This window comes from Mustela putorius, unplaced genomic scaffold (assembly GCF_011764305.1).
Source record: "Mustela putorius furo isolate JIRA1106 unplaced genomic scaffold, ASM1176430v1.1 tig00003972_pilon_pilon_pilon, whole genome shotgun sequence".
In the NCBI taxonomy this organism is placed as follows: Eukaryota; Metazoa; Chordata; class Mammalia; order Carnivora; family Mustelidae; genus Mustela; species Mustela putorius.
This window is the reverse complement of record NW_025422115.1, coordinates 26,389,801-26,417,700: the sequence shown is the minus strand read 5'-3', so window position 1 is coordinate 26,417,700 and position 27,900 is coordinate 26,389,801. Positions and strand designations below refer to the sequence as shown.

Sequence of the window (27,900 nt, the reverse complement as noted above, 5' to 3'; positions counted from 1 at the left end):
CAAAGGCATCTCGTGTGCACGCAGAGCTCACGCACACGGCCACCACTGGCGGTCCAGCGTACGAGCACTCTTGTTCCCCGTTTCTCTGTCTGACCTTACAGGGCTTTCTACTACACACGAGTTTTTAACTTGTATCCAAAACAATTTTTTTTTTTAAGATTTATTTATTTGACAGACAGAGACCACAAGTAGGCAGAGAGGCAGGCAGAGAGAGAGAGAGAGAGAGGGAAGCAGGCTCCCTGCCGAGCAGAGAGCCTGATGCGGGACTCGATCCCAGGACCCTGAGATCACTACCCGAGCCGAAGGCAGCGGCTTAACGCACTGAGCTACCCAGGCGCCCTATCCGAAGCAAATGTTAAAGTCTTTGGCTTCATGGCTTCTGGTGTGCATGTCATAATTAGAAAGGGTCTTCTAGAGAACTGAACTATTCATTCAAGTGCAGGCAGAAGTTACGTGCACCTAACGTTTTTTACTGGAGTATAATTAGCGTACAATGAACAATGGTTCGACAGCTTCATACACATCACTCGGTGTTCGCCCCATAAGCGCGGTCACCACACATCACGTTTCGGACCATACTCCCTACACTGCCCTTTTCATCTCCCTGACGGCTCTGTAAGCGGAGGTTAGTACTTTCTAACCCGCTTCCAAACACCCCCCACCACCTGGGCAACCACCCATCTGTTCTCTGTGTTGCAGAGTCTGGTTTTCGGTTGGTGGATTTCTTCATCAATCACGTCATATGGTACTTGACTTTTTCTGACCGTTTCACTCTAACACCTTCTGGGCCCGCCCATACTGCTGTAAATGACAAGATCTCACTCTTTCCTATGGCTGAGAGACAGTCCACGGTGGACGCACACGCGCACTTGATTTCTGCGTCAAGGCCGGAAGGACTAAGCTTCAGCAACAGCGGGCCCGCGGCCTGTCCTCAGCGCCTTCATTCAGCCTGCCTGCCAGGCTGCCCTCTGTCAGCGGCAACAGTCCTCAAGCCCCAAGAGGGGGGCGGGAGTGCCACACGGGCCACACCGCACCCATGCAGGAGCTGGGGGCGGACACACACACCCGTCTGCATGCGGGGTCCTGCTGATCTTTACGATGGGACAAGAAACGACATCATCACAGGTCTGCTATCTTGTGATAAAGGACTTGGAAAGATGGATTTTCCACTGACAGAAGATCAGTTTTACCATCAGAAAACGTCCTACTTTGCAGGATGATGTCACGTGACAGGACCCACCTGGCTCAGCCTCATGTCCATCAGCGTGTTCCGTGCTTGGCCTATCTTCCTCATGTCCAGGTCACCGGTGCCAGGCGTCATCAATCCAGGTGTCATCCCACCGGGGTATGGAGTGTTCAGTCCGCCTGGATAGGGTGTGTTAAGACCTCCAAATTGCTGGGGGTGGGAGCGGAGGACAAAAAACACTGGATTGCATCTTCATGCAGAAGAATCCTATCAACTCTGCCATCTTTCCATGGTAGCCTGACAGACCTGGGGCCGCACAGTCTCCACACAGCCCAGCTTCTCAACTACAGACACACTCACTCTACCACCACCCATGGCTCCCACTACCACCCACCTAACCAAACTAAAGAACTATTTGCCTCCTCTTCCGATGCTCACAGTTTGTCGGGGATCCACTGAAGTATGGTTCTCTCCAGTCTGCAAATGTTTGGCAAAGAAACTGTCGGGAACAGGAGTCAGCTTCTCATAGCGCGGGTTCCGCTGACGCTTGTTTCTAGCATCGCCGACCTCAGGAATGCTCAGCCACTCTTCTTCTGTGACTTCTGCTAACTTCCTCTGGAAACATTTGCCCCCCCAAAACATTTATTCTCTGGCAAGATTTCATATGCACAAGAAAAACTATGCTCTCCTTGACCCCTAACCTCCAAACTGTCATGGTTTAGAAAGAATTTTGATGCAGAAATGATCTACTTCACTTTGAAATTCAATTTGTTGGATCTGCTCTACTTCATTCAAATGTAAACTGTTCTGTCAAAGCCCAGAAGATACAGTCCGGAAAACTTTATGTACAAATAGAGTTAAAGTTACTAAGAAAGTAAGTTCAAATGTCTCATTTTTTTTCAGTGGAGGGAGAAGGGACATTCTTTGCACACATAACACAAAGTTAAACACACAAAGGCAGGAACCTTCCTCTGCCATCTGAATTTAATAAAGACCAAAAAAGCAAAGTTAGTAAAGTCTCATCAATTCTACCCAATTCTCTGCTGAGTAGGTTAGGTGCATGCTATCCATCCACCTACTTTGAGGTCTGAGAACTGCTGTTGGATTTTGGGGCGTTCCATACGGTATTTCTCAATTTCTTCTTTCTCCCTTTGCTCCCTAGGAAGTAAAATGTGTGTGTGCGTTAGAGATACTGGAAATCCATTCTAAGAAAAAGTCATTTCATTACACGTAATTAAATCACCAGAAGCGCAGCCCCGCGCACTCAGCAGCTGTGTCGGAGGCAGCGAGACGCACATCCACAACCACACTTACTCGGTCATCCACCAAACGGAAGCAGGCGGAGACTCACTAAAACAAAAACAAGCTGTCTTACTCTGATACACATACTTGGATTTGAACATGAGTGTATTTATAGCTTTAAACTTCTACAAAATTCCAAAGGTAGGGCCACCTTAAGAAGATTCCGGAAAGCCGACCCTCTGCCCCAGCTGCCCATCTGACTTTCTGCCTGTCACTGCCTCTGCCGCTTCCAAGCAGTCTGTGTGCCTCTCCAGACAGCTCTCTGCTCGTGCCGAACTAACGGGCTGTCTCATCACCCCCGCGACTGGTCTTCAGGGATGGAGAGCTACTGTGTTCTGGTGATAGAGGACCAGGTCTAGGCACTCACAGGAAATCTGTGGGTTACTGTGACCTATACAGCTAATGGTTCCTAACATTAAGATTTACGTTTTCTCCCATAAAGTAAAAGGAAAATACCAGGAATATGAACGTACTGGGAGGAATGACGTGCTTGGAGAAGATAAACACCGCTCCGGGAGCTGAGGTAACAGCAATAAACAAACTTGCTAAACCTCAGGGGCCCCTGGGTGGCTCAATCAGTTAAATGTCTGCCTTTGGCTCAGGTCACGATCTCAGAGTCCTGGAACCGGGCCTGTGTCGGCCTCCCTGCTCGCCGGGCAGTCCGCTTCTCCCTCTCCCTCTGCCCCACCCCTCAACCCTCACTTCTGCATGTGCTCTCTTGCTCAAATAAGTAAGTAAATAAAATCTTTTTAAAAAATTGTTGCTAGACCAAAGTTCAGTGCAAGACGCCCACCTGAGAGCCCCACAGATAAACATGAGCACCGCGAATAGTCTTCTCTTAAGCAGGCCCCCAAAGACAGAGGACGCCTGCCCCCTCCAGCTCACTACAGTCTGTCCCCACCAGCCCAGCCTAAATCCGCACAGGTGTGTCCCAACATGGATCTGTGGAATGACATTCTCGAGACATAAGCCCTGCCTGCGAGGATTTACATATTCATTTGTCATCTTCACTGAACTTCCTAATTACTTAATACACATTAACCAAGACTACTACACCCATCTCAAAGAAGACAGTAATCCTCACTTGTGGTCAGAATAATCCTCCAAATTCCATCCCTTTCTGGAAAGCCACAGAGATCTTAAGCTCTCCACTCTAGTACCTAAGATTACTCTCCAGTAGCCTGGTGTTTCTCCAAGTGAGGCTGCCACAAACCAAGATCCAGGTTGCCTGAGAGCTGAGCAGACACACATACTATGCAACTTTGTCCATGTCTGAAATATACCAAAGCAAGACTATCTTTTAAAGTTGGATAAATATAGGGGTATCCGGCTGGCTCATCAGGAGAACATGTAACTCTTGATCTCAGGGATGGAAGTTTGAGCCCCACAGGTGTATAGATTACTTAAAAGTAAAATGATTGGGGCGCCTGGGTGGCTCAGTGGGTTAAAGCCTTTGCCTTCGGCTCAGGTCATGATCCCAGGGTCCTGGGATGGAGTCCCACATCGGGCTCTCCGCTCAGCGGGGAGCCTGCTTCCTCCCCGCCCCCACCGCCTGCCTCTCTGCCTACTTGTAATCTCTGTCTGTCAAATAAATAAATAAAATCTTTTAAAAAATATAATAAAATAAAATAATTATGAGGCGCCTGGGTGGCTCAGTGGTTAAGCATCTGCCTTTGGCTCAGGTCATGATCCCAGGGTCCGGGCATCGAGCCCCACATCAGGCTCCCTGCTCAGCGGAAAGCCTGCTTCCCCCTCTCCTGCTCCCCTGTTGGTGCTTTCTTTCTCGCTGTCTCTCTGTCAAATAAATAAATAAAATATTAAGAATAAAAAAGAATAAAATCTTTACAAATAAATAGACAGGGGCACCTGGGTGGCTCAGTCAGTTAACTGTCTGGCTCTTGATTTCAGCTCAGGTCTTGATCTCAGGGGTGTAAGTTTGAGCCCCATACTGGGCTCCATGCTGGGTGTGGAGCCCACTTAAAATAAAATAAGATAAGATAAAATAATATAATAAAATAGGGGCACCTGGGGGCTTAGTCAGTTAAGCGTTTGCCTTGTGATCTCAGGGTCCTGGGACCACGCCCGCGCCGGGTCCCGCTCAGCCTCCCTCTCCCTCACTTGTGCTCTCTCATGTTCTCTCTCACGCTCAAAATAAGTAAAATCTTCTTTTAAAAAATGTATTTTAAAAATGGCAGATAAATGAAGTTGGGTAATCATAGTGTAAAGGGCACTAATTTCTCTTACCTTCTTTCTTTTCTTCTTTCATCCATCCTTTTATCTAGAGCTGCATAAATAGCATCTGCTTCCTCGTCGTCTTTTTCATAGGGCCCACTTGAGAAGAGGCTCCCAGCATAGCCATTAAACTAAGCACAAAACAACACCGAGGGTCAGCTTTTCCTCCAACACAATCCCCTCAATCCCCTCGAGCAGAAACAAAGAACACTTCTCGTTAGAAAATGCTTGCTGGGCGCCTGGGTGGCTCAGTGGGTTAAGCCGCTGCCTTCGGCTCGGGTCATGATCTCAGGGTCCTGGGATCGAGTCCCGCATGGGGCTCTCTGCTCAGCGGGGGGCCTGCTTCCTCCTCTCTCTCTCTCTGCCTACCTCTCCATCTACTTGTGATTTCTCTCTGTCAAATGGATACATAAAATCTTTAAAAAGAAAAAAAAAAAAAAAAAAAAAAAAAGAAGAAAATGCTTGCTGAGTAATTGTTTCCAATCAGACAACCCCAAATGAAGGAAAGCAAAATGACTCACCAGTGTTCTACAGATGCGCCAGAGGGCGGGTGTGTGTGTGTGTGTGTGTGTTAGGGGCACCTGGGTGGCTCGGCTGGTGGAGCATCTGACTCTTGATTTTGGCTCAGGTCATGCTGTCAGGATCATGAGATGGAGCCCCACATCGGGCTGCGGGATCTGATTAAGGATCTGCTTAAGATTCCCTCTCCCCAAAAAGGGGAGCACTCTCACACTGTCGGAATGCAAGGGGGTGCATCCACTTTGCCAAACAGCGCGGAGGTACCTCAAAACGTTAAAAATACAGCTACCCTACAAGCGAGCACTCGTTCTATGGGTATTTGCCCCGAAGATACCAACGGAGGGAAAAGGGGCACACGCACGGCAATGCTCGTAGCAGCCATGTCCACGAGAGCCAAACTGTGGAAGGAGCTGAGACGCCCTTCAACAGACAGATGGATAAAGCTGTGGTTCACGTATGCGAGGAATATTACTCTGCCATCAGAAAGGATGAACACCCGCCATCTGCACCAACACGGATGGGACTAGAGACTGTGCTGGGTGAAATAAGCCAAGCAGGGAAAAACAATCATCATAGGGTTTCGCTTATTTGCATAACATAAGGAGTAGCAGGAGGACTTCAGAGAAGGAAGGGAAAAAGCTGGGGGTGGGGAGGACCAGAGGGGGAGTGGAAGCTCGAGGGACTATGGACTCTGGGAATCCAACAGAGGGTTGGGGGGGGTGGACGAGTGAGCCTGGTGGTGGGTATTAAGGAGGGCACGGATCGCATGGAGCACTGGGTCCAAGGAATATGCAAACAATGAATCAGGGAACATTACATTAAAAATTAATAATGTACTTTATGGTGACTAATATAACAAAAAATTTTAAAAGATCCTCTCTCCTTCTCCGTCTGCCCCTGCCAACTGTGTGTACACATGCACTCTCTTTCTCTAAAAATAATAAAAATAAACCTTTAAAAAAAAGGTGTCATGGGCATGAGAGATGGAGGGGCTACCCAATGGGAGGAGACTAAGAGACACAAGTACATGTGATGCAGGGTCCTGGATGAGAAACGGCACCAGCCAAACACCGGTGGAATTCAGGAAGGCCTACGGAGCAGATGACCTTGCCACGTCAGTAGCTGTACTGATGTCACAGAAGACGAGAAGCCTGTGGAGGGTGCGCAGGAATCGCCTATACTATTTTTGCAATCCCCCTGGAAGTTTTAAATCATTCCCAAATTGAAATTTTAAAAATCTTTATCTCTGAGCAGAACTTCTGTCGGAACACGTCTGAAGAAGACCTCAATGCCCAAACCCCAGTGACGTCAGAGTGCGCGCGGAGACAAACCGCATCAAGTGTCGTCACTAACGCCACTCGGAATTGCATCGAGGACCCGCCGAGACAAAACCCGAGGGCCAGAGCATCTCTCCCGAAGAAAGAACATGCACTTTTCTTTCCCCGACTCCCTGCTCCCCTCTCCCACTCTGCTGAAGACACCCTGGAGACAGGCTGAGACCCCAGACGCGCCCGCCTCCCCGAGCACACTGGTTAAGGGGCTGGTCGGCGTCCTGAGGCCTGGCTGGGGCGCCCCGCAAGTCACCTCATCATAGTTGGTGTCGTTCAGATCCTCGTCATCGTCGTCGGCCGCCTGGCTTTTCTTCATCTGGTCCCCGACGGTCCTCTTGCCTGGGGGCGCGTGGCGGTCATCCACAGGGTCATTTGCATCGCGGGCGGGCCCAATGTCTGACCGGGTGGTAAAGCCAGTGGCACTGCAGGAGACCCCAAGACACCCACTCACCTGGTGACCTCGCTCCTTTGCTCTCCCCTCCACAGTCTTTCCCTAACGTCGCCCAGAAACTCCAACATTACCAGCACGATCTCTTGCGGTGAGAAACTCCTGACCGACCCTGAGGAGCGCACGCCCCACACTCTCCTTAACAGATTCACCAGGGCACCGGCCCTCTCTCCTCCCAACGTCCAGTCTCCCACTTCTGACGACCTGCGGATCATCTCCCCCGGCGGCCCCGTGGGAACCCCTGTCCTGTGTTCGCCCGGCAGGGCCCCGGGTCGTCTCAGCTGGCGGCTGCGGGGCCATCCCAGCACCACGGCAGCCTCAGCTCTGCCCCCCTTGCCCTCCTCCTCCCGCCATCCGTCCTCACGCTCTGCGGAGTCCACCCTCCCCAAACCTGGACCCCCCCACAGCTGGGAACCCAGCCGCCACCCTGCCTCCGGCCTTCCGGCTGCTTCAGCCCAGCTCCGGCCAGGGCTCGTGGAGGCCTCAGCCTCTGCTGCAGCTCTGGCCGCGCCGACCCCACTCCCCGAACACTCCGCTCACACAAACTCTTCCCGAGTCCCGCCTCCTCTCCACGCGGGCCTTTCCTCCTCAGCTACCCAGCACACGAGACGTCGGCTCCTCCGAGCCTCCAGCTTCTGCATCCCGAAACGCAGCTCTTCTACCCAGGGGGCTCGGCCGCTGCGGCCCCACAGCGCATCCCCCGACGGCGGCGGCTCCCCGCCGTGGACTTAGGCACGCAGTCCCCGCACGGCTCCAGCAGACGGCAGGCGCCGCGAAGACGGTGTCCGCAAGCGAGACCGTGTGTTCCCCACAGAGGCGGACACCACACCCCCCAAGGAAGCCCGGGGCTCGTCCTCAACAAACCAATGACCAGACAGACAGAACGACGGTGGCCGCTCATTTATTCGACAGTTTACGGTAGCCCGCGCGCCCGGCCCCGCACACCCGGCCCCGCACACCCGGCCCCGCACACCCGGCCTGCCGGGGCCGAGCGTTTCTCCGCGCGCCGCAGGACGGGCAGCAGCGCCGGCGGGGCACGGCTCGCGCTTCGGCCGACGGGGGCGCCCACGGGCTCCGCCACCGCCCGAGGAGTCGCCACTCGCGTCCCAGAGGCCGAAGGCGGCTGACGCCGAGCATCCTCGGCTCCGGCGCGCAGCCCCAGGGCCGCGCCCGCGCTCCTCCTCCCGGGGGCACCGCGCGGCCTCCCCCGGACGAGCGCGGGGAGCGAGCCCCGCCCGCCCCCGCCCGCCGCCCGCCGCCCGCCGCGCGCCCCCGCCCCCCGCGCGCCCCCGCCCCCGCCCCGCCGCGCGCCCCAGGCCTCACCCCCGGCCCAGCCCCGGCACGTAGCCCAGCGGCGCGGGCATGCCCAGGAACGGCTTCTTCTTCTTGTTCATGGCGCCGGTGATGACGAGGGGCCGGGAAGGGACCGGACGGAAGCCGCGGCCGCGGGCTGAAGACCACCGACCACCCCGGTTTCTCAGCAGGAAGCGCCGGCGGGACCAGCGTCACCCGCGACCCGGAAGCAGAACTCGCGGGGCGCACGAGGCCCCGCCCACCCTGCTGTCCCCGGGCGGAAGTTCCTGAAGAGCGACTTCCGGCCGCGACGGCGGCGAGGGGATGGGACAGGCGCATGCGCGAGGCTCCCGCCCGTGGGGAGGGGTGCGGGCGGCCCTGCTGGAGACGTGCAGGAGCTGCAGCCCCCGGGAGAAAGCCTGCGGGGCAGAGCCTGCGGGGCAGAGCCTGCGGGCAAACCCTGCGGGGCCTCAGCGCTGAGCCCGGGGCCGCCGTCCTCCCTGCGCGCCCGTACTGCGTGCACGTACCCCCTGCGAGCGGGACCTGTGCCCCCCCCCCGGCACCCCCGCCGCCCAGGACCCCTCGGAATCAGGCGTAGCCGTTCGCCTCCCCTCGGAGTTGTGCTGGCCCCGGGGCTGGCCCTAAGCCGTCCGGGCAGAGCCGCTCCGCTGTGCGGCCGTGGACCGCTGCCGCGGATGTGCGTGTCGTGACTGCGCGCGCACCCGTCTGCGGGGGCCCCGGTGTGCGGGCTCGAGCCCTCGGCGCCCAGATTGCGGAGCCGCGGCTCGGGCCCGGGTTCCGGGCCAGGCTCGGCCGCCGCCGCCGCCAGACGCTGAACGTGGCGGGGAGGGCGGAGGTGCAGCCCCTGGAAGGCGAGTTGCGGGGATAAGTAAATGCGGGCGGCGGGCGGACGCCGGAGCTGGCTCTCGAGTGTGTCGCGGGCTCGGTGCCGGTCGGACGGCCTGTGCGCCTGCCCCGGGTGGACACGCGTCTCCGTGCACCTCCGCTCCTCCCGCCGCGCGACCGCCCCGGCCTTCCGAGCCCCTCGCGAGGAGCCCTGGAGCCGACACATCCCTCCGGCCTGCTGCGGCCTCCGTGGGGCTCCTCGCTCCCCCCATTCCCAGCCGAGCGGCTTTCAGGGCCGCCTCCGGTGGCCCCGGGCGGCCAGAGTCCGGGCCGCAGCGGGAAGGGGGAGACCCTGCCTGGTTGGGGCGGGGGGTCTAGGGAAGCAAGCGCGCGTTTGAGGGCGAGAGCTCTGGAGAGCGCGTGAACGGGGAGGGGTGAGTCCGTAAGCTGAGGGAGGAGAAAGGGGGGAAATGGTTGAGGGGCCGGTCTGGCCATTGACCCTGGGCCCCGGTGGACAGACCCTCCCAGGAGCAGGCAGGACGCTCCTCTCCTGCCTCCTCCCTCCCCGCGGGGAAGATCACGTCCTTATTTCCTTGCCTCGGAGGCCCCTCCAGACGTCTGGACCCCCTAACGGTGCCCAGAGTCACTTGTCCTTGAAGCCGTGCGCAGGTGTGCGAGGTCGCCCCTTACCCGGGCAGACACCCTTTGCATACGCAGACCTGCGCGCCGCCGACACACCTCGGAGCTCCCGGAGCGCGCCCGGCTCTCAGGGCTCACGGGCAGGTGCCTCGCCGCGCAGACTCGCCGGGCGCGGGGACCGGCTCAGGCGCGGGGCCGGCTGGGGCGGGGCAGCGGCGCGCGTTCCCCGCCGGCCACACCGGCCGCCTTGCGCCCGCCGAGGGGCGTGTGCTCGGGTCCGGAATCCTTGGGCCCCATGTTCACGGAGCTGAGGACCAAGCTGAGCCCCCCGCGAGGCCGCGCCGGGGCTGTGCGTGCCGGCTTCGGGGAGCGCCGGGATGTGGACGGTGAGCAGGGCTGGACCAGGGCGCGGGAATATCGCGGGTTGGGGCCTCGGGAACCGAGAGGGGCGGGGGCGGGATCTGGCAGACTCCAAGCTGCGGCTTGGCGTGGGGTGGGGGGCGCGTCCTGGCCGAACGGGCTCCCTGGTGTCTTTGTCTTGAGGTGGGGGGGGGTGGCCTCAGGCCTTGGGGATCAGCACATCCTTGGCTAGCTCTTGCAGTGGGGCCGCGAGAGGGTCGAGGCCGCAGCCGGGCTTGGGCGCCCCCGCCCCATTTTATGCTGGAATTCTGACGTTGGGACTAAGAGGGAGGGACGGAAGGACGCGCCGGTAGACGGAAAGAGGGAGATCCGACTCCGAGCACCGGCAGGGAATGGGCGGGGCCCGGCTGGACCGGGACAGGTGAAGCGCGCGCGGCGGCGTCCCACTGGTTCGCCCAGAGCTTCACGCTCCTGCCTTGGCCCGGACCCGCTCCGCGAGGCCCTGCGATGTGAGGCCAAATGGCTCAGGAAGCTGTGCCCTGAAAGATGCCAGCTTAGAATAAGTCTTTTCCTACGATTTTAGAAGCCACATCCGGGCAGCGACCACACCAGCCGCACCTACTGTTTGACCCAGGACCTCAAATTTAGAGTCACCCGCGCTCCTTCAATTCCCTGAGGTTGCTAGAAAGAAGAGGGGTGCTAAGTCCAGGAAATCTTAGGGGGTAAGGGGGGGTAATGCGTTTTCCCCATTACTGAGACCTCCTGGGCACATCCCCAAACCCTGCCCTCAATTGGGGGTTTGGGATGTGTCCATGGAGGGGGGGGTTGTCTCTCATTGTACGGCTGAGAGCCAGTGAGGCCAGGGCCCTGGCCAGGAACCTGCTTCTGCCTGCTGAAGGTTCTACAGAACCTAGATACCGTAGAGATGAAGGCAAGCCTGCACTTGTCTTCCACCCTCTGCCAGGCTCTGCTGACTGGTGGACACCACACAGAGCCCTTCTCCAACCACCCATCCATCCACAATGTTTCTGGACACCTCCCGCCTGCCAAGACCTGTGCAGGGGCTGGGAAGTGACCATTCAGGTGTCTGTCCCCCTGGGACCCGTGTGAGCGCCATGCACAGGAATGATGCGAAAACTGCAACTTGAGGAGTATCAAGAAGTTTGTGTGGGAAGAGAGGGCCAAGGTGTCACTGTGGCTCCCCGAGCCTGCGCTTGGGCCCTGCACCCCTGGACAGAGCAGCCCGTGCCCACTGGACACCCACCATGCACAGAAGCCGTCCTGGGCCAAGGGCCCTGTGGCCAGGAGAAGAGCAGGAATCTTGGCTGCCGGCTTTCCCAGAGTTCATTCAGGCTCCTCGTGGATGGGTTGGCAGATGAGCACAGCAGGGCAGGAGCCGAGCCTCAGACGCCAGGTGTGGCCGCAGAGACTGGTTCCATGGTGATGGGCAGGCAGCGTACTCAGACGGTCACCATCATGCAGGATCTCCTGGGACATAGGAGCCTGGTCTGGTTCCCTGACCCTGATCTGGTTCAGCCTGTGTCAGCCGAAAGCAAGGGTGACATGAGGCCTGTCTCAGGATAGCCCCTCACCAGGCTGTGGGTCTTGCGCTCCCTGATAGGCACACTGGCTCTGTAATCGCAGCCGAATCCAGCCCACTCCTCAGAATATGGGCGATGCACTCGGACGAGGAAAGAGGCTCCTAGTTTGTGGTGTTCGGACTGCGTGCGGTACTAAAGACACCTCTTGCACGCTTCCTTTCCACCTTTGGGGGCTTGGGACCCTCTAATTGAGAAAGTGGCTCTCCTCTGTTGGAGGGTGTGTTGAGCGGGGAGCTGGTGTGCAGAGAGGTGATTGTCTGGCTCTGCCCCAACCGCTCTGATCAGGCACCCATGCTCTGCAGCCGCTGCCCATTTGAGCTTCTGCCGAACCCTCCTGGAACACACGGTATCTGCTGAGAGCATCCCCTGCCACCTGCCTCGGACGCCAGGCACCAGCCTCACGTGGCATGATTCCCGTAGCCAGAGGGCCGCCGGTGGCCGGCCAGTCAAGCTCCTGCAGCAGCCGGGCGCGGAAGCCCCCCAGGTACCCACCCACCATACCCACCTCAGCCCCTGCCTTTCCCACCCCCTCACCGCAGCTGCTGCCCATCTCGTCCACAGGCCCGGCTGTACTCCGACCACTACGGCCTGTACCACACAAGCCCCTCCCTGGGTGGCCTGACAAGGCCTGTGGTCCTGTGGAGTCAGCAGGACGTGTGCAAGTGGCTCAAGAAGCACTGTCCCCACAACTACCTCGTCTATGTGGAGGCCTTCTCCCAGCATGCCATCACAGGTGCCCTTAAGGGCTGGGGAGGGGAGGCAGCCCTTGTTCCCGCTCCCCTCTGTTTCCTGCGGGGCCAACCCCTCCTTCTAGGGCTGTCCCTTCTCCCCGGTGTGTTCCTCTGTTCTCCTGGCTTCCCTCTGCCCTGGCCCCCGCCTGCCTTCCTGGTGCCTCTCCGCCTCCTTCCCTGTCTCTTTCTGTGTCTCCTTCTCCGTCCTCGTCCTCGGGTCTGTCTGGGTCCTCCTCCCCTTTCTCTCTGCCCCTCCGACGCTGACCTTGGCTCGCTCTCAGGCCGGGCACTGCTGCGGCTGAACGGGGAGAAGCTGCAGCGGATGGGGCTGGCGCAGGAGGCCCAGCGGCAAGAGGTGCTGCAGCAGCTGCTGCGTCTGCAGGTGCGCGAGGAGGGGCGGAGCCTGCAGCTGCTCAGCCAAGGTCAGTGGGGGGGGGGCAGAGAGACGCGGAGGGGGAGGCCCTCTGTGCGCCAGGTGGGCTGACCTGGGTGGGGGGAGGGAGCAGCTGTAGGACGCCAGCAAGAGCCGTCCTGTGCCCAGGGCAGAGGGGAGGTGCCAGCGATCTGCACCTCTCCTCACCCCCATCCACCCCATAGCCTCCTTCGGAAACACGTCCTAGCCGCTGCCTGAGGCTCGAACCCCAGACCCCAGCACTGTGACCAGAGCCTGTGGCAAGGGCGATGCAGAACTGGCCCACAGCCCCTCTCGGACCCCGCCAGAGGCGCCAGGGGCTGAGCCCAGCCCAGTGGACAGGTGGGACCAGGATTGCCATCTCTGGTTGTACATTCTGGGCTGTGAGCAGGTGGGGGCTGCTTGGGTGTGGTCCTTCCTGGGAATCTGAGCCCAAATCCACCCTTTGTGCTGCTGGCAGCATGCGGGGGAGCTACCTGGAGCCAGAGCAGGGTCTGGTGACCCCCCCAGCCCCCCAGGGAGTCTATTATTTATATTCCCCTAACCCACACCCATGCCCGTGCCCCTATTGCCTGCTGAGTCACACTTCCTTTGGGCATCCTGCCCTCCCCCAGGGCGAGAGGTCTGTCTGTCTGCCCATTTGTCTAGTTCTACACCCTAACCCAGCACCTAGAGGATTGCCAGAGGATTGCCGGCACAAGGGGGATAAACTGGAGGCTCCCTCTGGCGCGTGCCCCCCCATCCAGATAGCAGCAGCTGCTGCTGCCAAGAAGGCCCCCTCGTGATTTCTGAGACCCTCACCACACCCCTGTCCACTCCCAGGAACCGAAGTGAGAGAGGTTGGGGACTGCTTAGGCGCCTGGAACCTTACTCAGCACCACGAGGGCCCCACAGCTGGGACTGGGCTCAGCTGGGTTGCGGCCTTAGGTTTGGGAACCCGCCTCCCGTTCCTCCCACATTTGGGAGCATGTGTATTCTCACTGCTCCGTTCCCAGGAAAATCCGAATTCACAGAAGAGACAGTCCTGAGGCCTGCATCCCCCACACCCACCCACCAGAGACCCAGCCAGCGCCTGAGCCACTACTCCATGGGCCAGGGGGCCCATGGTTTGGGCCTGGTGCCGTCCGGAGAGGGACAGGGAGGGTGGTCCTGACAGCCCCCCGCCCTCTGGCTCCTTTGCCTTCCCCCGCCCTCAGGAACTCTGAAAATCTCGGGGACACATGAGGCTGAGCCCCCAGCCTCTTCTCTGTGCCCTGAGCTGGCCTCCAGGTGGGAGGCTGGTTCGTGCAGGCCCTGAGTGGAATCTGGACGACTGGCCTGGTGCCCTCCATCCTGTAGGCCCATCCAGGAAGCCCCCGTGTCCTGTCTGGCCACCCTGATTGTCCCAGCCCACCCTGTGCCATCACAGCTTGTGTTTCCCGAGGGCCTTGCCTATCCCTGCCCCCACCTTCTTCCTCCTTTGTCTTGCCCCTACGCCCCCATGCTCTTGTCTTGTCTTCTTTGTTTGGCGCTTTTTTATATTCTGATAAAAAGACCAGAAATAAACCCGGTTCTCAAGTGCCCCAAGTGTGTGTTCGGCTCCAGCCAGCTGGGTGTTTGAGAGTGGGAAGAACCCTGGGAGGGAGCGGGAGGGGCCCTGGTTGGCATTGGGGCAGGAAGTGCCCAGGGCCCAGTTCAGGTCCCTCCGCAGGGCCACTAGGGGGCAGTGGTGTCGCATCTTGACCAGGCACCTGTTGACCTCAGGACCAGGTGGGGAGGAGAGGCAGAGGCTGGAACCCTGGGCTCGGCCTTGCGGACTGCACCCAGACGCCCGGACACAGGTGCGTTACTTTCCCGAGGCCGCCACAACAAAGGACCACAACCGGGAAGCTTCTCCCAGCGGAAACGGATTCTGTTCCGGCCACGCAGGCCACTGGTCTGAAACCCACCAGGGTCACACTGCCTCCTGGAGCACAGGGTGGAGCCTTCCTCACCTCTCCCAGCTTCTGGCGGCTGCCCCAGGGATTCCTGGGCTCTGGCGTGTCACTGCAGCCCAGCCTCTGTGCTCACGTCCCCTTCTGCCTCTGTCAAATCTCCCTCCCCCGGGGAGACCTGTCACGGGATTTAAGGCCCACCTGGACAATCCAGGACGGTCTTCTCACCTCAAGACCCTTCCCTTCAGCAGATCTGCAAAGACCTGCTTTTCCAAATAAGGTCATATTCATGGGTTCCAGGGATGTGACATGGCAACCTTCCAGGGTCCCCATTAAGCGCCCTGCACAGGGTAACGCTCTTACATAAGAAACAGGTCCCAACACCCCCGACACAGGTATCCGCACAGCAACCAGACACGTGGTAACAGAGAGGCATACACTGACCCCTGGAGTCTGGACACAGAAACACAGGGACGCCGGTGTCCAGAACCACAGGACGCCCTGATGCAGTGACCCCCTAACGTACAAAACACACTCGGAGCACAGCACACAGTGCCCTACATCCAGACACGCTGTGGCCTAGACACACCTGCTAAGACACAGGAGTCCCCCCCGCCCCCGCACATGTCTTGCGTCTGGTCATCCAGATACTAACATACTAACAGGCGTCCTTCTCTCCTAGTGCAGGACACACAGACATACCCTGACATCAGGTGTCCACACAGGACACAGCCCAGCACATGTGGTCACTCAGACACACACCTACTACTGGGCATGGTGACACACGTGGCTGTGCAGACTTACTCGGGGGAAAGGTGACAAGAAAGCTATCTGCATCTCCTGCGAGAACTGACCCCTCCCCAAATCCTGCATGTCCTGCCCCCAGTGTGGGCATGCTCAGTAAGGGAAGGACGGCCCTCCCTCTTCCTCCTGGGGTCACATGGCCCTTTCTCCGGCTCTGATTTTCCAGGAAGGTCCAACCTCCTGAGTCCTCCACAGAGGGCCCCCACCCCTCTCTCCGGGAGCACTCTGTGCTGGCCACTAGGGAAGCAAGAGTCCTGTGAGGAGAGGCAGAGCCTAATCTGACCTTTTGTGCTCTGCCCCCTAGCAATGCACCCAACCTGTTCCAGGGCAGACAGGGGTGAAGTGGGGATTGGAATAGGGGGTGGGAGACACTTGGAGAAGGCAGTGCACACTGTAACCATGTCCCACCTAGTACCTCTTCCCCTGCTCCGTTTTTTCCCAACTCCTGGTAGGGTTGGGGCCCCATTTCCCCCAGACCCGATACCGGGGTGCCCTCCCAGGCCTGGGTTCTGGGGCCCTGCGGAGCAAAGCACAACTGATCTAGGCTCACCGCCACCGGAAGCACACGGAGGCTGCTCCAATGGTCAGTAGCCCCAATAGGGTCCATGGCCTCAAACTGCCTAGCACTGCTAGGAACCGGGCGGTGCCCTGACTGTGGCCACAGACAGAGGTGGTCAAGGGGCTCGCTGGAAGACCCCCCCAGATCCTGCTCTGCAGTCGCAGGGCTCCCAAGGGCCAGGGGTTCGGCTCCCAGAGGACGGTGGTCTCCATGGCTGCAGCTTCCCAGAGCCAGCACCTAGAGGCATCTGCTCGCTTCAGTCCGGGTACGCTGGGCTTTGGGCAGTTCCCAACACCCCTGTAGTGCCTCAGTTTACCCCACTGTCTGAAAACCGTCCCCTGCCCTACGGGGCGGCATAACTGGCCACTTGGCACTGGAGCCGCAGCCGACCACGGCCCCCGAGCTGGGGGCCGGGGGCCGGGGGCCGGGGGCCGGGGGCCGGGGAGGGGTCGGCCGACCGGCCCCCTCCCTCCCCGCCGTTCCTCCCCGTCGCGGAGCGGCCGCACGGATACCGCGAGAGTTCGCCCCCTCCCCCCCACAGTAAAACTGTCAAAGGTGGGAGGGGCGGGAGCGCGCATGTGCGCAGCGCGGCGCGCAGCCTGCGCCGCCCGGACCCCGCGCCCCGCGCCCAGCGCCCCGGCCCCGGCCCCCGCCCCGGCCGCCGTCCCGCTGGGCGCCGCAGGTAAGCCCCCGGCCGCGCCCCGGGCCGGACCCCGGGGCAGCCCTCGCTCGGCCGCGTTCCCGACCCTGACCCCGCGCACAGGTCGGTGGTGGGGGGGGGTGCCGGGCCCGGAGCCCCCGCCCGCCGCCCACCGCCCCCTGCGGCGCCCGGACACCCCCGCCCCACCCCCCACCCCCCACGCCCAGCGCCGCGCCCCGCGCCGGCGCCGCGCTCCTGCCTCCTCCTTCTCCAGAAAAAGTCGCCATTTTGGTTCACTGCCTTCGCCCCCCCTCGCCCCCCCCGGGCCCGCGATCGGACCCTTTCGGGGCCAGGCCGGAGCCCCGCACCCGGGCCGCAGGTGACAGGTGGGTGGCAGGGCCGGCCTCCAGGTGTGCGTTCCCTGGCCAGCCTCACCCGTGCGCCCAGCCTGGGCCGCGGTCCTGCCGCCGGCGTTGCTTGGGGCGCCCCCTCCCCCTGCGAGGGTCCCACCTCGGCGACCCTGTCCGGCCCGGAGGCAGGGTGCAATCCCTTTTCCTCCTGTTGTTCAAGTGACAGGTCTTGGGTAGAAAGAAGGTGTCTGTCTCCTGGGGCAGCCCTGGTCCCAGCCCCCCAACTCTGAATTCTCCCCCCAAGCTGGAAACTGGAAAGTGGGTTCTTGGCAGGCGCCCACACCCCAGGCTGCTGGAGTCCTCAGAGGCTGGGGTGATCGGAGGCTGGCAGGTGTCCTTTACAAGTCTCCGTGTGAGGACTTAAGAGAACTTTGCTTAGGGCCGGGAGACCCGTACCTCCACCCAGGGTTAGGAGGTGGCGGGCAGTGACTGCCCTTACCTTGACCTCAGCCTCTAGGCCTGGAGTGCTTTCCCATCTTCTCTGGGAACTGCCAGAGGAGGGACCCCCGTCCACGCAACTGTCCCCAACCCCCTTCCTGTGGCTTTGGGTGTCCCTGTGGGAGGATCGAGTAGGACCTAAGCTCAGAGTCCCTCCCCCTAGCTCTCAGGGTATGTGGTCCCCCAGCAAAACAGGCCTATGGAGGCCCAGCCTTGGGCAGTGGGGTGTTCGCTGTGGCCAAAGGTTGGCGGTCTCTGGAGGAGTGGTACTGGTGGGCCTGTAGGTGGGGGCCAGGGAGGCTTTTAAGTGGGGAGGTGGGATGGAGGTCAGCCAGGGAGGGGGTTGGCTGAGGGGTTCCTGTTGGAGACAAGGTTGAGAAGAGGGTCCGTGGGATGGCTTGGCTGGCATGGGGACCAGACCTGGGTGCTTACAGGGTGCTCTGTCCTTGATCTGCCCCACACGCCCCTTGGGAAGTCGCTGATTGAGGGAGTAGGCTAGGGGTCCTCAATGCCCATCTTGGCCATTTTCCATCTGTGTCCTGCAAAGAAGCATTGGGGGGTGCCCCCCAGGTGGGGAGGCATTGCCTCCGGTCTGGGTGAGGCTGTGGAGGAAGGTGTCCAGGGTCCTCAGCCAGCACAGCATTTGGGCCCGCGGCCGTACTGGAGTCATACTTGGCTCTTCACCTCTTTCCTCCTGAACCTTCCACCTCTGTAGGGACCACCCCTCGTCCAGTAGCAGGTGTGATCCTTGGCACTCTCTGGGACTGTGTGTCTGGGGACAAGGGAAGTCTGTGGGAGCTGATGAGGGTCAGGGCTAGATGCTTCCAGGCTGATTGTGCCTCCTGCTTAATATGGGGGGGACCTCATCTGGGCAGCCCCTCCCCTAAACCAGAAGCCTCCACCATCTGCTTTCCCATGTGGCCAAATACACAGATGGGCAGGCACTGCTCTCCTGAGCCACAGAGGGGCCTGTCTGGGGGCGGTGCTCAGGGCCAGCCCATTTCAAGTCCTGACCCGGGCCTGGTAGGCCTCACGAGTCTGTCCACTTGCTGTGCAGAGATGACTGATCCCTTCTGCGTTGGAGGAGGCCGCCGGCTCCCAGGGTCCACCAGGAGTGGACCTGGGAAGGATGGAGGTCGAAATGAGGTCCGACTTCCTGTGCTCCACGACCCACCAAAGTTGGGTAAGAGGGGTCAGGCCAAGGTCAAGTCTAGGCGATCACAGGCAGCCAGTCCTGGGTGTGGGATCCCTCACTGGCTCCCAGCTCCCCAGTGGTCCAGCTCCTGGGTACTCAGCTGAGTTGCCTGGGCACCTGAGGGCCTTCCCAGGGTGGGGGTAGCCTGGGCCTCTAAATTCTTCTCCTAGGATGACCACAATCTCCCACTCCCCATGCTTCACAATGGGAGAAGCAGGGCTTACTCCAGGCCTGACCAGCCCCTTGGGTGGCAGGCAAGGCTGTGGGAAGCTTCCAGATCTTGGCACATAATGTGTTGCAGGGATGCCGGTGGCCCGGGGTGGGCAGACAGTGTCCAGCCAGGCCCCACTGTGCTTTGACCCGGGAAGTCCAGCCAGTGACAGGACCGAAGGGAAGAAGAAGGGGCGTCCGAAAGCTGAGAACCAGGCCCTCCGAGACATTCCCGTGAGCTCCCTGAAGGCCGGGTGGGACTCGTGCTGGGATCCGCCTCACACAGCTTGCCGTGCATCCAGCCCCACGCCCTCCCCACCTGCGGCAGAGGGTCCCTCCATGCTTTAAGGCTTCATGGTGTGGCCTGGGACCTAGTGGACCATGTCCATGGGGCTTTGAGAGCTGGCCCAGTAAACCGTAGCTGCTCGGAGTGGCCTGAATCTCGCTGCGGTCCTGAGCTGGAGGGGCTCCTGCCGCCTGTCTGCCCTGCAGGCCTGGGGAGGGTGCTGGGTCTGGGGCTTGGCTTGGTAGAGGCCCAGCTGGCTGAAGGGTCAGCAGACTCGCTTTTTCCATGCCCAGCTCTCCCTGATGAACCAGTGGAAAGACGAATTCAAGGCACACTCGAGAGTGAAGTGTCCGAACTCCGGCTGCTGGCTGGAATTCCCCAGCATCTACGGGCTCAAGTACCACTACCAGCGGTGCCAAGGGGTAAGGGGCATGGGGCAGGCAGGAGGAGGAGGCCTGGAACCCGCCCTGCCTGCGTAGGGTGCAGTAGCCTCCGGCCGCCCCGCCTGCGTAGGGTGCAGTAGCCTCCGGCCGCCCCATGCCTGCGTAGGGTGTGTGTGGCAGTAGCCTCCCGGCCGCCCCCATGCCTGCCCTTTTTCTTCAGGGCGCCATCCCAGAAAGGCTGACCTTTCCCTGCCCCTTCTGCGAGGCCGCCTTCACCTCCAAGACCCAGCTGGAGAAGCACCGCATTTGGAACCACACGGACCGACCCTTGCCTGCGCCCACGCCTGGGCCAGTGAGCCGGCCAGTCACCATCAGCCGGCCCGTTGGGGTCAGCAAGCCAATTGGAGTGAGCAAACCTGTCACTATTGGCAAACCTGTGGGTGTCAGCAAACCCATCGGCATCAGCAAGCCGGTGACCGTCAGTAGGCCTGTGCCGGTCACCAAGCCGGTGACGGTCAGCAGGCCTGTGCCGGTCACCAAGGCTGTCACGGTCAGCAGGCCTGTGCCGGTCACCAAGGCTGTCACGGTCAGCAGGCCTGTGCCAGTCCCCAAGCCAGTGACTCTCAATAAGCCAGTGTCAGTCACCAAATCCGTGCCGGTGACCAAACCGGTGACCATCAACAAACCGGTGCCAATGACAAAGCTTGTGACGGTTACAAAACCTGTGCCAGTCACGAAGCCAGTGACGGTCAGCAGGCCCATTGTGGTCAGTAAGCCCGTGACGGTCAGCCGGCCCATTGCCATCAGCAGACACACACCACCTTGCAAAATGGTGCTGCTCACCAAGTCTGAGAACAGAGCTCGAGCCACCGGGAGGAGCAGTGGTAAGAAAAGGTACGGGCTCTCCTCCTGGGTTGGAGGTGGCACCAGGGCCCAAAGGGGGCCCTCCTGCCCCTCACCAGCCCGCTCCCTGCAGGGCCGCGGACAGCCCAGACGTGTGCCCCATTCTGCCGAAGCAGGCGAGGCCGGAGAACGGAGAGTCCGGCGCCTCCACCGCGGGCCACAGCTCAGCCTGCCCCCTGAGCACAGACCCCGGCGGTGGCCCCCTCTCTCTGGGCAGCAGGCTCTTGGGGAGCAAGGAAGCCCCGAGGGCCCCGGGCCCCATGTCCCCACCTGAAGAGGGAGCGGAACGCACAAAGCACAGTAAGAGGAGAGCCGGGGGGCAGGGGCTGGGTAGGGCGGCCATCGACTGGCCCAGGCCTCCCCATGGTTATTTGACCAGAACCTTGGCCCCTGTCTTCTCTCCCCCGAGTCAGGAAGGAAACAGAAAACGCCCAAGAAGTTTACGGGGGAGCAGCCATCCATCTCAGGGACCTTCGGACTCAAAGGTAGGGCCATGGCCAGTTGGGCTTCTGGGCCTGGGTGCACACACAAGTGTGACTGCACCTGTGGCTCACAGTTGCCCTCTCCTGTGTGTGCGCACGCAGGCCTAGCCAAGGCAGAGGACAAATCCCGCATGCACCGTGTCAAGAAGCAGGAGGGGCCGGGCCCTGAGGACGTGCGGAAGAAGGTGCTGGCTCCCGCTAGCACTGTCGGCAAGGACGCGCCGGCCCCCGCGGCCCACGCAGCTCCAGGTCTGGGGGCTGCCGGGAGGCGGGGCCCAGGACAGATCTCGACTCTGGGGCAGATCCTGGACCCCAGGGACTGGGGGCTGAGCATGGACCGTGGGTCCTGTGCTTGGCATCCAGGGCATCCGGGAGCCCCCACCAGTCCCTGAGGCCCTGGCCCTGCCCCACAGGTGGCCCTGAGGAGCAGTGGCAGCGGGCCATCCACGAACGGGGGGAGGCCGTCTGCCCCACCTGCAGCGTGGTCACCCGAAAGACCCTCGTGGGGCTCAAGAAGCACATGGAAGTGTGTCAGAAGGTAAGGCCACCCCGGGGTCCCGGGCGGGGGGCGCTCAGAGTGCATGTCTCACGGCAGGGACGTGTCTGCAGCTGCAGGACGCTCTCAAGTGTCAGCACTGCCGGAAACAGTTCAAGTCGAAGGCCGGCCTCAACTACCACACCATGGCCGAGCACAGCGCCAAGGTACGCCCGGGCCCGCCGATCCCCGGCCCCCACGTCCGTCCCAGCCCACCCCCTGCCCCCGCCCCCGCCTGCTGGCTGCTCATCACCACGGGGCCACAGAGCTCAGTGGTCCCCGTGCCTGACCGTGGGCATCGGTGGTCCTGACCCCCGGGGCAGGGACTGGGGCCCTGGGGGGGGGGATATTAAGGCTGGGCCTGCCCCCCAGCCCTCGGACGCCGAGGCCTCGGAGGGGAGCGAGCAGGAGGAGCGTGAGCGGTTGCGCAAGGTGCTGAAGCAGATGGGGAGGCTGCGCTGCCCCCAGGAGGTCAGTCGGACAGCGGGGGTGGGGCGCATGTGTGGGCCGAGGCCCAGCCTCTCTGGCTGCTTACCCTCACCCGACCCCAGGGCTGCGGGGCTGCCTTCTCCAGCCTCATGGGCTACCAGTACCACCAGCGACGCTGCGGGAAGCCGCCCTGTGAGGTGGACAGCCCCTCCTTTCCTTGTACCCACTGCGGAAAGACCTACCGCTCCAAGGCTGGACACGATTACCACATGCGCTCAGAGCACACGGCCCCGGTGAGCAGCCCCCGGTTGACTCCTCCCTTGCGGGGGCGGCAGCGTGCATGAGAACTTGTGAGCCTGGGACCACGGGGCCTCTGTGTTTGCCACGCGTGGCCCATAGGCCCCGTGGCTCACCCCAGCCTCCCTGCGCTACAGCCACCTGAGGAGCCTGAGGACAAGCCCCCTGAGACGGAGGACTTGCTGGGGGTCGAGCGGACCCCCAGCGGCCGTGTCCGCCGCACGTCCGCCCAGGTGGCCGTGTTCCACCTGCAGGAGATCGCGGAGGACGAACTGGCTCGGGACTGGACCAAGCGGCGGGTGAAGGATGATCTGGTACCCGAGACTGCCCGGGTGAGCGGCCGCCAGGCCCCCAACCCCCGTCTCTGAGCAGGACGTGACGGAGTTCCGGGTCCCCTGTGACAGCCTTGCCCGTGATCTGGGGCATTGACCGACTGTCCAGGTTGAAGTCTCCCATTTGTGGAGGGCACAGTTGAGGTCCTCAGAACAGCTTGGGTATCTGGGCCAGCTCTGGGCTGGCCCTCGGGGACCCCCGTCCCCGGCGTGCGGGGCTCACCGCAGTGCACACCTGTGTTTACAGCTCAACTACACTCGGCCCGGCCTCCCCACGCTCAACCCCCAGCTGCTAGAGGCGTGGAAGAATGAAGTCAAGGAGAAAGGTCATGTGAACTGCCCCAATGATGTGAGTTGGGGCAGGCTGGTGGGGTAGGGACACTGGGACTCGAGGACGAAGAGCCCAGGTGTGGCCCCGGGTAGAGGCCCTCCACGGTGGCTTACCTCTGGTCCCTGGGCCCCTGCAGGGTCCTTCGGAGGAGAAGTCCTACCTGCCCATACCCGCAGATTCCTGGGGTCAAGCCCCGTGCTTCCCCAGAGGAGCCCCGTGTCCCCTGGGCAAGGGGTGCATGTGTGCTTGTGTGGGGGCATCTGCTGGGAGACCCTCTCCCATGGTTGCCTCCTGTCCCCAGTGCTGCGAAGCCATCTACTCCAGTGTGTCCGGACTTAAGGCCCATCTCGCCAGCTGCAGCAAGGTCAGTTTCCAGGCCCTTTTTCAGGGTGATGGGGTGCTCGGCACTCCCAGCCAGCCCCTAGAGGTCCCCCCACCTTGTGAGTGTGACCCTGCCCCCACGGGGCAGCCGCCGCTGCCTCCTTCGGGAGCCCAGGGACTGGCCAGTGCCTGATGGCCAACCTGGCCCAGGGTTCTCCAGCCCGGTCCGTGAGTCAGTCCACTCCCAGTTGTTCTGCCCACAGGGGCTCCACGTCTGTCAAGGTGTAATGGGCACCTTGACCTGGGCTTGAGGCGAGGGGCCCTCAGGCAAAGGCTGCAACCCCTCCCTGGGGCACCTGCCTCTTCCCAGACGCTCTACATCCCTTCCCTTCCCGTAGTGGGGGCGACTCCAGGGTCCCTGAAGCTCTCTGGAGCTTCTGGTCTTCAGGGGTTGGGGGCGGGGTCCAATCTCTGGGGGGCCGGCCTGTCCTTGCCTTGCAGGGAGACCACCTGGTGGGGAAGTACTGCTGTCTGTTGTGTCCGAAGGAGTTCAGCTCTGAGAGTGGCGTCAAGTACCACATTCTCAAGACCCACGCGGAGGTGGGACGGGCCGTAGCCCTGCAGTGCCTACAGGGCCTGGGCGAGGCTGGGAGGGGGTGGCGGTGGCAGCCGGGGTTGAGAGGGGGCTCCCGGCTTCCCTGGAGGAGCAGAGAAGCTTGGGTGCCCCTCCCCCGGCAGCCCGGGCAGGAGGTGCCCCTTTGGGCGGGAGCTGTGCCGCCCAGCCACCCTAGCGCCGCGGCCTGCCCTGCCCCAGGGCTCGGCACCCTCCTGTCGCAGGGTCTGCATTCGGGCTGTTTCTCCTTCCAGAACTGGTTTCGGACTTCGGCAGACCCACTTCCCAAACACAGGAGCCAGGACTCGCTGGTGCCCAAGAAGGAGGAGAAGAAGAGTCTGGCGGGCGGGAAGAAGCGAGGCCGAAAGCCCAAGGAGCGGACCCCGGAGGAGCCCGCACCCAAGATGCCCCCCCGTCGGGATGACTGGCCCCCAGGAGGCAGAGACAAGGGGGCCCGGGGCTCCACTGGCCGGAAGGTGGGAGCCAGCAAGGCTCCTGAGAAGTGAGCATGGTGGCTGGCCGGCGGGTGGGGCCTGGTCCCCTCACTGGGCGCCAAGCCCACTCTGTTGAGGGTGGGGGTAGCCAGCTCCAGCACCTCCTGTCCTCCTGTTCTCCACCCCCCACCCCTGCCTATTCATCTGTCCGGCGGAGGCAGCCAGTCCCTCTCCTTCCTGAAGGTGGCCCTTCCCCTGTGCAGGCTGCGTAGGGCACACATGGGTAGGTTCCTCGAGGGATGGCCCGCGGCGGCGGCAGACGTGCGATAGCGGGGAGGCTGGAGGGGTGTTCGTGGGCCTGGCGGAGCCGGGGGCCCTGGGGGCCAGGAGGAGGGTCCGCAGCTCAGGCCCAGGGCCACGGGGCAGCGCGGGGCGGGCAGATGGCCTTCACCACGGGAGCTCTGTTCCCATCTGCTTTTTCAGGCCCAGGCCTTGGGGGTCATCGGAGACCCGTGGCTCTGGGCTGATGAGGGCACCTGAGCAGGCTCCCCTCTCTACCCGACACTGGACCCCGGGACCCCCAGCTACCTCCCAGGACAGACCCTGAGTCTGGCTGCTACCGTGCTGACCTGACGGCTTGCCCCAGGGTGGCCTCCCTTGTCCTCCCGCCTCTGGTCCTGCTGTGCTCAGGCCCCGGTGCTGCTGGCCCCTGTCTGTCTTGGTGGGTGGAGGCGGCCCCCTTAATGGAGGGGACTCTCTGCCATCCCGGCTTCATGGGTGCTCCCTGCCTGGGGCGAGGGGGGGTTCTGGTCTGACCTGTGGGACCGCATGGGCAACGGGTGAGGGGGCCACGTGGGGCACAGCTTTGCCTCTGCTCTCCAGCTTCGCCAACACCACTGGTCTAGGTTGGGGCAGTCCAGTGGGTTAGGGATGGGCCAGTCTAAGCTCTGAGGTCAGTCTGGGGCCCACAGGCATGTGGGGTGTGGAAGTGGGGCCAGTTTTGAGGAGTGATCCCTGCGGGAATCAGCCTACTGTCTGCTGGTCTGGGTTGGCTTGTGGCTCCCGTGGGAGTCCCGTTCCCCATTTTTTACCTGCCCTTTTGTTTCTGGTTGTGTGGTCTTTTGATATGAGAGCTGAAGGCCAGGGAAAGAACTCGGCCAAGGTCATGTTGTGTTGGCGGCAGCTCTGCAGCTCTTGTGTTGGGCCCCAGAGGGGATGGCGAGGTCTGCCGGTTGACCGGGGTTCAGGCTGGAGTTCAGGGCACCCAGAGTTGGTGGCCACACTGCCTCTGGTTTCCTCCCTGGGCCCCACCTTCCAACTTTGGCATCGTAGGGAGGAGGAAGGTACTCAGAGCCACTGGGTTTAGACAAGAAGCTGTTTCCCACTGGGGGGTGGGGGTGGGCTGAGGGCTCGGTCTGGCCGATCCTGGACGATGTGAATTTTGATATTTGCCCGTGTGCGTGTGTCTCCTGGGTGTAGTGGATGCCAGTCTTGTTGCTTAAGTAACAACCTTTTTTTTAATTCTGTTTTTTATACAAAAACACAACAATCTGACATTTTGGTGCTAAGGGTTTCCTGGTGCCGACGGTAGATCTGGGGGCTAAGGGGGTGTCTCTCCTCTGCTCAGGGAGGCAGTGCTTACTGGGCACCTCTCTGCCCCCCGACCCCCAGCTCCTGTCCTCACCTAGATCCAGGAGAGGAGGAGCTCCCAGTCGGGCTCAGCTCTCCTAGCTCTGCAGTAGGGAAACAGGTTCCAGGGGACCTTTGGGGTCCATCGTGCTGCCTGTGTCCAGCTTCTTCCTGTGGCCCAAAGGCTCTGACTTGGGCAACCCTGGCCTGATGTGCTAGGGAGGGGGTGTAGAGACATGAACTAACCCCCAATCACACTCACCTTGATTTGATTAAAGGGCGAGGTCTGGGCTGGCAGGTGTGATCAGTGTCAAAGGTCAGGGGCGGGCAGCTTGGGCAGGGCTTTGAATTGCGTGGGCAGAAGGGTTTTCTTTCCCGTGTACCTGGGTGTCACGATGGCATACAGCTGGTGGGGGCAGAGGTGGGGTTAGGCAGCCACTGCAGGGGCAGCCTGGGGCAGGGAAGGGGGTACAGGTGCTGCCAGGAGCCCCAGGTGCGTTTTGTCCTTGTCACCAATGGCTGGAGGAGGTTGGACCTCAACATCTATGCTGGGGACAGCCGCCCACCCCAGCCTCTCAGGTACTTGGCCCTTGGGGAGTGGGGGGCTGGTTTTTTGCTAGGGGGTGAGTTTCCAGGTCACCCCCTGGGTCCACAGATGGGCCCTGGTTTGGAAACCCAGCTGTGCCACGTGGGAGGAGGTGGGGTCCTGGGTAACTTGATGTTTAGCACTTTAACCCCCTTCTTTGTCTTTAAAGTGGATGTGGGGAGCTGCTGCCAAATGTGGCTGTTGGGTTGGACCCCTCTCCCTTCTTCCTTTCCTGCTTCCTATGCTCGGGCAAGCGGCAGTGGTGAGCTGGTCCACAGAGCCCGCCTCCAAAAGGGGCAGAGCCCTGGGGGGGGCGGCGCTCAGCAGCCTTGATTGACACCTTCAGTGAGAGGGGCTGGAGCGGCAGCTCCCACCCCCCACCCCCGGGCATGGTGGGCATGGACCCTGCCCAAAACTGAAGCCCAGGGCACAATGCCAGGTCCCTTTCTGAAGATCTACCTCTGGCCCAGCCCACCCCCTCCCCACCCTGCCCTGAGAACAGGAAGGGGCCGACTCAAGGGGCTGACACTTAACACAGAAGCAGGGTGCACGTTTGTTTGCTTGTGCAAAGGCAGATGAGGGTGTATTCCTGGCGTGACCAGTGGCCCAGCCGTGGCCCCCGTCCTTTCCCTCTGGATCAGAAGGGAGAGAACGGGGGCACCCTGGCCCGTGGAGGGCAGGGCTGTCCCGGCGTGTCCAGGTCGGTGGGCCCCAGGTGGCTTGCCCTGGAGGCCTGGGGTTCAGGGGGCCTGGCCCGCGCCTCTGGCCCGACAGCCACACATCCCTGTGTTTTGGGTTTCTTGATGCCAGTTCTCCGTACATAAGTGCATTTTGAAAGAGAGGTTCCAGCTATCACTTGTAACCATATATATACATATATATTCTATCTACAAAGTGTTTATTTGCAAGATGTTTTGACGGTGAGCTCGGGCCCTGCCCGCCTTGTGACCATCTTGTCCCCGGTCCTCGTCCCCGCCTCCCCGGCCCCGAGTGGTGCGGGGGTGGGCCACCAACTGTATGTATTAAATATGACTGTATCAAATAAATGTTTATTGACTTTTTTCCAGAGGCTTTGTGCGGCTGAGTTTGTGCTCAGGCTCGGGGTGGGAGTCCTTCCCCGCGCAGGACGCCCGCCCGGGGCGCGTGAGGCCGGACTACGAGTCCCGGCATGCACCGCCGTACGGCCTTGTGGGACTTGTAGTTTGCCGGGCGCGCCAGTCAGCGCGTGGTGCGAAGCCCGGAACTACGACTCCCGAAGGCCTGCGCGGCC

General features: G+C 61.2%; 3 protein-coding genes across 8 annotated transcripts in view; 2 read left to right on the top strand and 1 right to left on the bottom strand.

Annotated features, from left to right (window-relative positions):
• PRPF6 (pre-mRNA processing factor 6) overlaps positions 1–8,475 on the bottom strand; it is a 40,526-nt gene extending 32,051 nt beyond the window's left edge. The window contains exons 1-6 of the mRNA XM_045070773.1: positions 8,342–8,475; positions 6,824–6,992; positions 4,733–4,851; positions 2,266–2,344; positions 1,625–1,801; positions 1,241–1,396 (exon numbers count right to left, since the gene is read on the bottom strand). Coding sequence (XP_044926708.1) covers positions 1,241–1,396; positions 1,625–1,801; positions 2,266–2,344; positions 4,733–4,851; positions 6,824–6,992; positions 8,342–8,412 — 771 coding nt within the window. The 5' untranslated portion in view covers positions 8,413–8,475. The remainder of the gene's footprint in view (positions 1–1,240; positions 1,397–1,624; positions 1,802–2,265; positions 2,345–4,732; positions 4,852–6,823; positions 6,993–8,341) is intronic.
• Positions 8,476–10,047: 1,572 nt separating this feature from the next.
• On the top strand, positions 10,048–16,561 carry SAMD10 (sterile alpha motif domain containing 10). Of its 4 annotated transcripts, none has more exons than XR_006603934.1 (6): positions 10,048–10,182; positions 12,060–12,241; positions 12,319–12,490; positions 12,770–12,910; positions 13,086–13,242; positions 14,644–16,561. XR_006603934.1 is itself a non-coding variant. In XM_013060148.2 (5 exons), the coding sequence occupies exons 1-5, from the start codon at positions 10,092–10,094 to the stop codon at positions 13,146–13,148; spliced, it is 609 nt and encodes a 202-aa protein (XP_012915602.1). In that variant the 5' UTR covers positions 10,048–10,091; the 3' UTR covers positions 13,149–14,459. The 4 variants fall into 4 exon arrangements, 2 of the variants coding, with proteins under 2 accessions (XP_012915602.1, XP_012915601.1); XR_006603935.1 differs by lacking the exon at positions 14,644–16,561 and adding an exon at positions 13,896–14,459 and having other exon boundaries at positions 12,770–12,870; XM_013060148.2 differs by lacking the exon at positions 14,644–16,561 and having other exon boundaries at positions 12,770–12,870; positions 13,086–14,459.
• A 217-nt stretch (positions 16,562–16,778) lies between these two features.
• ZNF512B (zinc finger protein 512B) lies at positions 16,779–27,696 on the top strand. 3 transcript variants are annotated; one of them, XM_045070774.1, is made up of 17 exons: positions 16,779–16,858; positions 18,722–18,847; positions 19,161–19,303; positions 19,649–19,777; positions 19,959–20,632; positions 20,715–20,941; positions 21,055–21,126; positions 21,226–21,372; positions 21,537–21,661; positions 21,733–21,825; positions 22,031–22,129; positions 22,210–22,380; positions 22,522–22,716; positions 22,964–23,065; positions 23,349–23,411; positions 23,870–23,968; positions 24,236–27,696. In XM_045070774.1, the coding sequence occupies exons 2-17, from the start codon at positions 18,724–18,726 to the stop codon at positions 24,485–24,487; spliced, it is 2,715 nt and encodes a 904-aa protein (XP_044926709.1). In that variant the 5' UTR covers positions 16,779–16,858; positions 18,722–18,723; the 3' UTR covers positions 24,488–27,696. The 3 variants fall into 3 exon arrangements, with proteins under 3 accessions (XP_044926709.1, XP_004760131.1, XP_044926710.1); XM_004760074.2 differs by lacking the exon at positions 16,779–16,858 and adding an exon at positions 17,075–17,202; XM_045070775.1 differs by lacking the exons at positions 16,779–16,858; positions 19,161–19,303 and having other exon boundaries at positions 18,718–18,847.
• Positions 27,697–27,900: the final 204 nt, after the last annotated feature.